Source organism: Aptenodytes forsteri, unplaced genomic scaffold (genome assembly GCF_000699145.1).
Source record: "Aptenodytes forsteri isolate BGI_AS27 unplaced genomic scaffold, ASM69914v1 Scaffold11, whole genome shotgun sequence".
In the NCBI taxonomy this organism is placed as follows: domain Eukaryota; kingdom Metazoa; phylum Chordata; class Aves; order Sphenisciformes; family Spheniscidae; genus Aptenodytes; species Aptenodytes forsteri.
The window spans coordinates 3,903,998-3,915,963 of NW_008794155.1; the positions used below are offsets into that span (position 1 = coordinate 3,903,998).

An 11,966-nucleotide genomic window follows, 5' to 3' on the forward strand; every position below is an offset into this window, starting at 1 on the left:
TCATAGAAGGCCACTAGGTTAGTAGGGCAGGACTTGCCCTTGGTGAAGCCATGCTGGCTGTCTCAAATCACCTCCCTGTCCTCGATGTGCCTTAGCCTAGCTTCCAGGAGGATCTGTTCCATGATCTTGCCAGGCACAGAGGTGAGACTGACTGGCCTGTAGTTCCCCAGGTCTTCCTTTTTTCCCTTTTTAAAAATGGGGGTTTTAAAAAAGTTCCCCTTTTCCAGTCAGTGGGAACTTCACCGGACTGCCACGACTTCTCAAATACGATGGATAGTGGCTTAGCAACTTCATCCGCCAGTTCCTTCAGGACCCACGGATGGATCTCATCGGGTCCCATGGACTTGTGCACCTTCAGGTGCCTTAGATGGTCTCAAACCTGATGTTCTCCCACAGTGGGATGCTCTTCATTCTCCCAGTCCCTGCCTTTGCCTTCTGCAGCTTGGGCGGTGAGGCTGGAGCACTTGCTGGTGGAAGCAAACAGTTTTTGTCAAGAAGGGGAAGGTGGGCAATATGTTTTTCCATTCCTATTGTTGCTTGGTTTACATTGTTTGTCACCTGTAGTGACACTCATTTACATTCATTCTCACTTGTAGTCAATCTCTGGCATCGCAGTCGGATACTGCCAGGGAGAGCCACAACTTCCCAGATGGACCAAGAAAGAAAACATACTTTGGCATGCTTGGATCTTACAAACTTCTTGTTCACATTGTTCTCCAGTGATGTGATTATTTGAACTGAGTAGGCTCCTTCCACTTACTTTCACACTGTATTTCGGTTTTTTGGTTTTGTCTTTTAGCCAAATAGCACCAACATCCAGACTGTGGCCAGATCAACGAGTGGCATGTTTTCCAAGTAAAAATCAGTTAGCATTACAGATGAGACATCGCACTTCTTTACCTTTCTTCCTGAAGAAAGAGAATGTAGGGCGTGGCTTTGACTTCAGCTTTCTGCTGCAGGCCTCATGCCCAGAATCCAACACTTCAAAATCATTTATGGATTTAGATGCTTTTCAGATAATAAAAGCACAAATACAACAAAGTAAGTTCAATTTTAAAAGTCATAACTTTATTTAAAAGTTATATATTGCTATCAAATTGGATGGCAAAGCCTTAGAAGTCCTTTTTCTTTAAACTTTAAGTTGTCTTTATGTCTGTTTGACTTCTTCACATAAAGTAGACTTCAACCATGTTGACCGTCTTCTTTAATTATATGTGTGTGTGTGTATTTGCAGAATGAAGGAGATAAAGAGAAGCAATGACAGACTTCACCATTCCTGTTACTCTGTACAATGAAACTGAGCCCACAAAATGTAAAGTGTAATTCTCTGTAGCTGGAGTGGGGCCATGGTGACATCTCTTTCACTTTTTGCCTCATACTGGCAATATTAATTAGCCACATACTGAAGTTAGCAAACATCTGAAATTGAGCAGAAACGTTTACTTAAATTATTAGAATCAAAGTATTTTAAAATTATCATATTTTATAGTTTTCTATAGAAAATGGAATTGTAAAGTTCAGTATCACAATTACATTTTGACTTACAACTTTTTCCTGCATAGCAGATTTATAGCATAGTCCTGCAACCACACATCAGACAGATTCTTGGTTTGCAGAACCCTACAGTTTGAAATTAATTTATAAATGAAAATCGTAGTCTGTTTAAGAACACCAAATTAACGTTTCATTTGTTTTGATTTTTAAGGGTTAAATATAACAATGCTAAAAACCGAAGAGATCTGAGGTAAGGTGGTATTATGTATAAAACTGAACACCATTAATAGGATTATATTCTTTCAAAACTTTAAAAATAGCAATACAGAAGAAGTGTAGGTAGTTTCCTCTACTTAATCTTCAGGTTTTTGGATGAACGTGAAGTATTTTTACATATATTTTATATATATGTGTGTGTATGTGTCTGTGTCAGCAAATCTTCAGATGTATATCAACAATTTGTCAGTAAGGTGTTACATCAGGGATTTTGGGGGGTAAAAGGTTGGAAGTTCAAAAGGATATAAACCCGTTTAAAATAGAAATATGTAAGTTAATTTAAAGTATGCGCATCCTATATGTTAAACATGTTACATGTCTAGTTTTGCCAAATTTAAAAAACCAAACAATTTTCTTGTATTGAGTGGTAATTTAAAATTGAAGCTGAATTGAAGAACAGTCTTGATATGAGATGATTGCTGAAATTTATTGTGTTAGCAAATAAAAAATAAGGTCTTAGGATTAAACACATTTTACATGAAATTTTGTGGTAAGTGTAAATAGGATTCCTGACAAAACTTTTGTACTTACAGGTAAAATTGCTAGTTTGTTTGTATCAGTGCTTCACACTACACAAGCCTTAAAAGTTACAAAAGATCAAATATACTGTATTTAGAAAAAAGAGAATTTGGTCTTTATGGATATTAATATAAAAGACTTGACTCATTGAATCAGCTGTATACTTTAGTGAACCCACTACAGAATACAACAGCGTTCACAGGAAAAAAGTGAAGAAAAGTATTTAATTAATAGCAAGAGTTCCGACAGAAGATCATAAAAAGGGCTATGGAAAAAATATTTCAAATGGAGGGAAATGTTTAAGAAAAATAATTTAGCTGACCTCAGTGTGATTTAATACAGCTTTATTTAACGTCTTAGGCTCTGACAATTTCTAGAGGCATATCATTTGGGATAAACTGAGCATTCATATTAAAGCCATGAAGACTGGACAAAGCCTTCAGAATTGTAAATTTCAAAACAGCATGCATCGCTTTTCCTGGCACATTCAAACCTCAGTTTGCCCTTGGAATGCAAACAAAAATTTCCTGCAGAATGCAAACTGATGTTGAATATAGACATGCAAATGAGTACTCAGAGCATATGACTGTGTGATTATTTCTACTGCATTCATTTGCATTAAAATGTACAGTATATTCAAGCTTATTTTTTCTCCATTTCCTATAAAATAAAGAATAGAAATATTATTTTCAGAAAATTATTCTTACTATGCATCTGAATAATCACAACAAAGTACTCAAATTCTCAGATCTGTTATCTTTCAAAGATATGCAGTACCTTTCAACTAATGGGATGGGAAGAGAAGGAAGAAGGGAGGAATAATAAAATACATCCCACACACAACAGACTTCTGTGTTTGCTGCCATATAAAAATGGCCTTTGGGTAGCTATCCGTTTAACTTCACTGAAAGTGAAGTGCAGACTGTGCTGTCTTCAAATGTACTTAAAACTGTGAGGTAAATCTGTGGCCCATATAACATGGTTTATGGAATTTTATAAGACTACACTAAATATGTGGAAGATATATATGTTTAGATTTATAATAATGTCTTTTAAAACCTATAAATAATTTGTAAAAATTGTTTTCTCCATGGATAAAATAGCATTCTGTCATAATAGTCTAGCTTTTGCTTTTTAAAAATTGCTTACGTGAGATCTAGTTCTATTGGGAATATAATTACCGGTGTCAGCACACTTTGGAGGGTTACATAAAAAGACTAAATATCAGCATAAGAGTGGTGCTCTCATTCAGTGAGAGTGCACAGCAAGAAAGAAACTTTGGCACATGAAGCCACTGACCAGCCTTTGAATTCCTGTAGCAAACGTGCTATGTGACATAAGACATAGTTAATAACTGACAAGATGATTTGTGTATGTGGACAAAGCTTATTACTCTTAAATCATGGAGAACAACTTGTGCCTTATAGCAAAGGATCCCACTTTCTCTACTATGAAATACTTAGAAATAATTCTGGGTGTGAGAAAATTAATGTATTTTCTCAGGGTTTTGATATTACACTTCATATTAGGTTAAATATGGGAATATATAAAAGAATAATCCTTTTCTGATTTTCTTTTCTTAGTCTACTTGGTTCTTAATGATTCAATTTTACCTGTATCTGTTGTGTAGCACATTATTAATGTTTTTTATGGAAATTACAGTTTCATTTGCCACCAGTGACATTTCAGCCTCTAAGAACAATTCATCTTGCTCCTCTAGAGGATAATATTGTCAATGAAAGCACCAACATCAGAAATATTTTGAATATTATGAACTCTATTCCTCAGCCTATAAAACCAGTTACTAAATTTTATCAGTATCAGTTAGACAACCTATTAAAAAGGCATGCTGAAAAGTCATCAGACCTGATTGTGGCTACTATATCTCATAAGTTTGCTCCAGTGAAAGACCTGTACTACTTCAGCATGAGTAACTATTATATGTACCCTAGCAACGAGAAAGAAGAAATTCAAAGCAATTTAAAATGGAGGGAAGCTGATGTAGCTACCAATACTGAAAAGAATGACCAGATGAAGTACCAGTTTTCAGTGGCTTGTAAGAACATAGATCTTATGACCCAAGCCAGTTTCTGTGATGATAGTCATCCCTACTTGAGCTCAAGTAATGCTCTGATAAACTGTGGAATATATACAGCCCAGGCAACATTTACAGTGTCAAGCAACAGAGATGCCTTGAGATCTGGCAATAAGGAAAAAAGAGTGGAGAACTCCTGTAGAACTTGCCTAGAAGAAGGAAATGCTACAGAGATGATACTGGATTACAGAGCACATGAAGATGCTGAGACTGTGAACTTTGTGCTCAATAATCACGATTTAGATTCTCCCTGTAAAAATGAAGTGATAGAGGCCTACCATGCCTTAGAAGATAATTCTGTAGTTGCAGTAATTCCCAGAGTAGAAGTGCAGGATCCTTCTGGAAAACACACAGAAAGTAATGTTTGTCTCTTTGAATCTGAAATGGAAAAAGAAGCAGTGTCAGAGGCAACTTCAAAAGACCGAAGTGAGCTTGTACCTGTTGTTCATTTTACATTCTCTGAACAAGAACCAGCTATGGAACCGTACATTGCTAAACAACCTGCCACAAAGAAGAGTGTCATTCGTAGCCTGCCTCCTCATGTTACTCAGAGCTTCAACATTCTTGCTCGCAAAGAAAATGACAAAAGTAAAACAAAGATGAAAAGAAATAAACATTCATCAAAATCTAAAATGAGTAGCAAGATAAAGATATCTGAAGACTTAATCGTTTCTGATGAGATTTCCACAAAATGTAATGCCAAGAATCGGATTTTTCCATCTTTGGAATTGCCACATGTGGAATCTGAGACTTCCCTGAAGTGTCAAAAAAAAGCCCCTCAAGCAGACAAATACCATTTTGCTCAGAGTGCTCAGAAACTTAAAAAGCAAAGTTTATCCTGCCGTTGCAAAAATTCCATTATCTTAAAGAAACCTGCTACTCCACTTTCTCTACCACATGCACAGTCTGCTTCAGATTTTGTAGATCTGAAATACAGTGACATGTTCAAGAAGATAAATTCAAATGACAAAGGCCCAGGAATTTATGAAATGTTTGGAACTCCTGTCTATTCCCACACGCGTGAGCTTGATCAACATGAGAACAGTTTTTACGGAGATGTTTGTTCTGCTCCATCTGGGAGATGCACCGCTAGCACCTGCAGATCTACCTGCAGTAAAGGGAGAGAGAGCAGCCGAGTAAGGAATACTCCAAAGAGAACATATTCTAAGCCAAAGAAGACCATACCTGGCACTGAACAAAAAGAGAAAGGTTTCATTCCAAAGCACAGAAGTACCGAGTTGAGTGACAGCAACACAGAGCAAGATAATGTAATAACTTCTGATTCGGATTGTCAAATAAACACTTCGAGGAGCATGACATTGTTTCATGAAGACAGAGATCATCAGCCTTCATTTTTAGAAGAGCTTTCACAATCAACTAAGCAAAATAATTTTTTTTCAAATTTAAACTTATCAACCATTAAAGAAGTTTCTTTGGAGCAGTCTTTAGACAGTCAGGATAAATCCAACCGTCAGAGAGCTGCTACCTGTAGCCAGAATCTTCTTCAGTTCAGTGATAAAGACTACACAGAATGTGTTGCTCTAAGTGGCAGTTTACTAACAACAGACCAGAACATTTGTGTACCCCAGTGCAGGGTGGATATGGATGACTGCAAAGGCCTGGAATCAGACCAGGCCTCCTTCAAGTCTATAAATAAATGTGAAGCATTGCCCTTTTCAGATAGACTGGAGTGTCAATCCCCTACAAAAAAATTAAATCACAGTTGGGCATACACACCTCAAAACAGTGGTTTGGCAAATGAATTGACTCAGCCTTCAGTGATTCAGACAAAAAATGTTACAAGCCCCAGCTTCCAGACAAGTCAAAACATTTTGTCCTGGGCAGATAATAAGGATGTGACTGATGAGTTGCTTTGTTGTCTGGCCAAAGAATTGCTAATGCTTGAAGAAAAAGACATCAACTCTTCAAGAACAAAAAATACAGGTTCTAAAATGCAAAATACACACGCTAAAGAAGAAGAAAATACGATGAATGGAGATGGAGCAATAGTAAATAGTGCTCTAGAGAAGGTAAAAGTAATTTCTTGTAACTTGCTAGCTCCTTTGAGTAATGCTTCAACACAAGTTTGGATGAAAGATAGGAAATACGTGCTCATTAACGATCAAGTCTTTTTTCTGATTCTTCCAGCGCTCAGTTGAGGATACTCATGTTAGGGGCTGCATGTCAGGACACAAGCTAGATCGTACTAAGGCATGACAGGAATAGCTATCAAGGCTTATATGATGGGTCAAGATAAACTGAGAAATTGTAGTGAATAAAAAGGAGAGGCTATTTTAACTGAAGAGCATGTATAAAAATGTGCTGGGGCAAGGCAAAAGCTCTTGAGATCTTGAGACCTAAGGAATATGAAAAGACACTAGAAATGGCTCTTGTATATCCAAACAGGCAATTTCCTTGAATCTCTGAGTGCAGCCTGATACTTTTCTAGGTATAAACTACAAGTATTGGCTTGTCAGACAGACTTAAGGCTGTTTAATTAATGTTTAATCAAAACTTCAAGCTCAGAAGGCTTAGATTCTGGCCCCTACCTCAGTTAAGAACCTTCGCCTACTAAGGTGCTTATCTACCACTACTGCTTCTCCTTGGCCCTGTTAGCTTTTTGTCTGTTTAAATTACAAATTTATAAGGAAATTTCTTTCACTACATGTTGATATACTTCCTTATGCTTCTGCAGACACAGGTGCCAATTATACCTCCATTCTCACTTCTCCTGGGGAGATCCACGGCTAGATGGAGTAATTATTACCATCTTTCTGAAGCAGTCTCTTCTTCCTGTGAATTCATGTCCAAATGGTTTTCATCAGACTTGGGTTACATATGTTACCTACAGCAAGGCGATAGTCATATTCACCCTTCAGCTTAGCAAACTGTACCTATGTGACAAAAAAAAAGTAGTAAGCAGATGTATATCCTGCTATTTTAAGTGCTGCTTCTGTCTGTCTTCCTGTCAATGGAAAAAGATGGCGTGCTATAATCTTCTGGTTATGCACTATTGTGATATATACTTGAAAATATTTATGTAGTCTTACTTAGTATAGCAATTGTATCGATGAGCCGGGCAATGAGTGTGTGTATATATATATAAAAATCTATAGAAAAGAGTCATGCCAGGTAAAAATTACTCCTTGTAAGAAATGTAAGGATAATATGAAGCCTTTCTTTTCCTCCCTTATTTCACCCTACACTGATCATCATCTTTCAAGCAGAGTTATAGTAAAGCCTTTTTGGCATCAAATGAAGAAAGTGACCTGCTAAACTTTGAGGAATCTGCTAAATTACCAGGAAGCAGTTTAACTAACAAAGATCCTATCATGTGGACGAGAGGTGAAGTCCTTGGAAAGGGAGCCTATGGCACGGTAAGTTAATGTCTGAATATGTTGACAGATGCACTGGTTGTCTTTGAGATACATCTTACTTTATAACTGGCTGTTGTCCTATTCAACAAATAACAAATATTTTGGATTATACAATGAGACATGAAATATGACAAACACAAAGATACTATTTAAAATAAGTAAATATTCAGTTTTATTTAATGTTTCATTTTAATAAATGCTAGTTTCATTGTAGGTGTACTGCGGTCTGACAAGCCAGGGACAATTAATAGCTGTAAAACAGGTTGTTTTGGATACATCAGATCAACTCACCACAGAAAAGGAGTATCAGAAGTTTCATGAGGAAGTTGATCTTTTGAAGACATTGAAGCACGTCAATATTGTAACTTACTTAGGAACTTGTCTGGAAGACAACATTTTAAGCATTTTCATGGAGTTTGTTCCTGGTGGCTCAATTTCTAGTATTATTCATCGTTTTGGTCCATTGCCAGAAATTGTCCTTTGTAAATATACAAAACAAATTCTACAAGGGGTTGCATATTTACATGACAATTGTGTGGTACATAGAGATATCAAAGGCAATAATGTTATGCTCATGCCAAATGGTATAGTAAAGCTAATTGACTTTGGCTGTGCCAGGCGTTTAGCTTGGGTAAGCCTCAGTGGCACACACAGCGAGATGCTCAAGTCTGTGCACGGGACTCCATACTGGATGGCACCAGAAGTTATAAATGAATCTGGATATGGAAGAAAGTCAGACATCTGGAGCATTGGCTGCACCGTATTTGAGATGGCAACAGGAAAACCGCCACTGGCTTCCATGGATAGGATAGCAGCCATGTTCTATATTGGGGCCCACAGAGGACTGATGCCTTCCCTACCTGATCGATTCTCCAGCACCGCAGTGGATTTTGTGCGTGCATGCTTAACCAGGTATGTAGATTTTTAACTGAAAAATGGAAGGAAAAAAGCAGATTGTTTCTTTCTAGAGATTGTTGATGGGAGCTTAGGTTACCTCTTATATGGTACAGATGACTGCGTAGAAAAACTGTATTGTAGATGCATAGGTTTTTCAACATTTCAGGAAAGCCTTTAAATAATAGTATACCTAAAAGAGCTTTACTCTCTATGATGGTACAAAACCCCCTCACAAATTCTCTTTTTGTAGGCCTTATACTGATCATTTACTTTCCCTGTAATTTTCATGCAGAAACATGGCACCATTGAGTTTTAGACAAAATGTTTGATAAATTTCTTTGACGTGCCTTGCTGTTCCAGTATCCCATTGGCTGAGTCTGGCCTGTGTCAGGCAAGTTGTTTTGAGGACGATATTCTAAATGAAAGAGCTTTCACCTAATTCTTATCTTCTGCAGTAGAAGAAAAAAAAAATCTGTTGTCACTGCCAGTCTAGGAAATACATACTTATTTGAAACATAAAGTTCTCTATATTTAAAGAACCTCACTAGTATTCACCCATTATAAGAATTATTTTTGTAGTGTTTGTTTTGTTTTAAATATCAGCTTTGTCCTAGATGTTTAAATGGACTATTAATTTCAAGAGCTAAGTTCCTGACCTCTACAGGTAGTCTTTATAACATTAATAGCAGCATTTTACATGTCTCTGAAGACCAGATTTGAGCGCTAGAGAGAAGCATGTTATTTAGTGGGTATGGCAGTGATCTTGGAGGCAGGAAGCCTGACTTCTAATCCATGGATTAGAATTACGGTATGGTTACGGTTCCTATGGACCATAGAACAATAACCAGAAAAATTGTGGACCGTATATAGAGACATCATATATACTTTGATTCAAAGAGAACAGTGTTTAAAAGGTAGAAGGAACTGTTAGGTAGGAAGAAACATACAGATATAAAGCATTTTTAATAAAGTATTTACCTTTTCAAAAGTCAGGATGCACCTGTGGCTGCAAAGTTCTAATGTATGATCCCACCATGTCCTGAATATAAATGCCTCCCTCATCCCATCTTCCCCATTAGTTTATTATTTAAGAAATCAGTGTCCTTTACTCCTTCCCCTGTTTTTTTCTCCAAATTGAGCGTTGAAAAAGCCCAAAGCCCTTGGCTTTAGCAAGCCAGTATTGTAATTACAATACTGTAATTCCAAATGGGCTCCTTAACATGAATGATGTTGGTTGGAGATGACAGAACATCCTGACTGACACAGGATCAAACAAATAATTGTCACCCTCCTTAAATATGTTTTTGGTGCACGTGAAACAGCCACATTAGCAGAATTATTCAAAGTTCTGGAAGGAATTTAGAGGAACAAGGAATGATTTCTGTAATAATAAAATATTTCAGTTTTATAATTCATAAATTCCAACAGTCTCTTCCCATAAATCCTGCTTTCCTTTCTACCAGCTTTATTAAAAAAAAAAAAAAAAGAGTAATGACTGGAGAAATGAGGAAAAAAAAAGGCTGTTTGCATTTAGATTTTACAAACAATTACATCACAGGCATGCATATTCATTTTATGTACTGATTTTTCAAACCCTCAATGCAGAGATCAACACGAACGCCCTTCTGCTCTGCAGTTGCTGGACCATCCCTTTGTGAAAGGAAGACAGTGAATTTTTCAAAACTCTTGCCAAATGAGTATATATTTTCCATATAAAAAATTTCCACTTGTGAAAAAAGATCAGAAGGAACTGGACTTAAAAGTGACAGCAGAAATTACTAGAGAGCAATTGTGTGCAAGGAGTCTATTATTAGACAGCAACATTAAAGTAACATTTTTTGCAATGTCTGTGCTCGTTGGAGTGGGCATGCCTTCACCGGGAACACAGGGCCGCGTTTTGTTGTATTTGGAGAGACTTTAAGAGAAAAAAGCACACATCACCATCACCAGTATGTGACACGCAAGGTAAGCTGGAATGCCAGTTTGTCTGTAAAGACCTATGGAACGTATGCTATTGGCAGAAAGGGTTGCAGATACTGAAAACTCTGTGGAAAAGCTCTGCAGGAAGCTCTACTCAAACTTGTAGATGTGTCATTAAGTCTGCCTGTGACGATCCCATAGGAACCCCAAACCATGTAACTATATTGGCATAAAACGTACTGAAGCTTTTATTTAGCTAGACGGGCCCTTTAATTTTTAGCTGATGAAAAAAAATAACTAGTTTTTGCATACATGCATCAGTCCTTTGTTACTGAGGAACCGTATCACTACGAGATACTGTAGTGGTAGTGACAAGAGATACCCAGGTGTACCCATGTGTATCTTTATTAAGCTTACATCAAGATCAGTTCCTAATCTGGCTAGAATTATGAATCTAAACTTTGTGACTGTCTTTTCTCAATGAAGTAGTGCATTTTATGGACAGTCTCAGGTCACAGAATGGTTGAGGTTGGAAAGGGCCTCTGGAGATGCTCTAGTCCAATCCCACCGCTCGGAGCAGGGTTGACTGAAGCAGGCTGCTCAGGCCCTTGTCCATTTGGCTTTGAGTATCACCAAGGATGGCAACTCCACAGCCTCTCTAGGCAACATGTTCCAGTGTTTAACCACTCTCGTAGTAAAAATGTTTTTATGTTTGAACAGACTGTCTTGTATGTCAAGTTGTGCCCATTGCCTCTTGTCCTGTCACTGGTAACACTGAAGAGTCTGGCTCTCTCTTCCTCAGTGCCCCCATCAGGTATTGATACACACGGATACAATTCCCCCTGAACCTACTCTTTCCTCATGGAGTGGCATATTTTCTGTGTTCAGAGTGACGTGCTGTAATTCTCACCCTTCCATTTGCTGATACAGAGCAGCAAAGGCATAGGAGCATTACCTTTCTCTTGTTTGCAAAGGCTGTAAAATGCTGTTTGAATCACTAGACAGTCTGCTGCTATTTTTCAATATCCTTAATCTGAAATAGAAGAGCAAATTTGGTTCTGAAACTTGAACTGTTTTGAGAACTACTTGAGTGAGCGCTCTGTAATTAGATGACGTGTAACAGTCTCCATCTGCACTGCGCAAATAATTTTTACAGTTAGTTAGTATAGCTAGCTACTACTAACTGCACAAAATTAAATAAAATTTGAAGAACATTATTATTTTGTCGTGGTTTAACCTCAGTTGGCAACTGAGCACCACACAGCTGCTCGCTCACTTCCCTCGCCCCCCGGTGGGATGCCAGAGAATTGGAAGAGTAGAAGTGAGAAAACCCGGGCCAGCAGTTTATGTACTGAGCATGACGTCCCATGGTATGGAATGTGGAATGT

At 37.5% G+C, this 11,966-nt stretch overlaps 1 protein-coding gene across 1 annotated transcript in view; it reads left to right on the forward strand.

Moving 5' to 3' along the window:
- The window catches only part of MAP3K19 (mitogen-activated protein kinase kinase kinase 19), a 17,559-nt gene extending 7,229 nt beyond the window's left edge, over positions 1-10,330 (forward strand). Inside the window, 6 exon segments of the mRNA XM_019472207.1 lie at positions 800-1,041; positions 1,706-1,749; positions 3,952-6,414; positions 7,609-7,761; positions 7,976-8,673; positions 10,264-10,330. Of these exon segments, the coding sequence (XP_019327752.1) occupies positions 800-1,041; positions 1,706-1,749; positions 3,952-6,414; positions 7,609-7,761; positions 7,976-8,673; positions 10,264-10,330 (3,667 nt within the window).
- Positions 10,331-11,966: the final 1,636 nt, after the last annotated feature.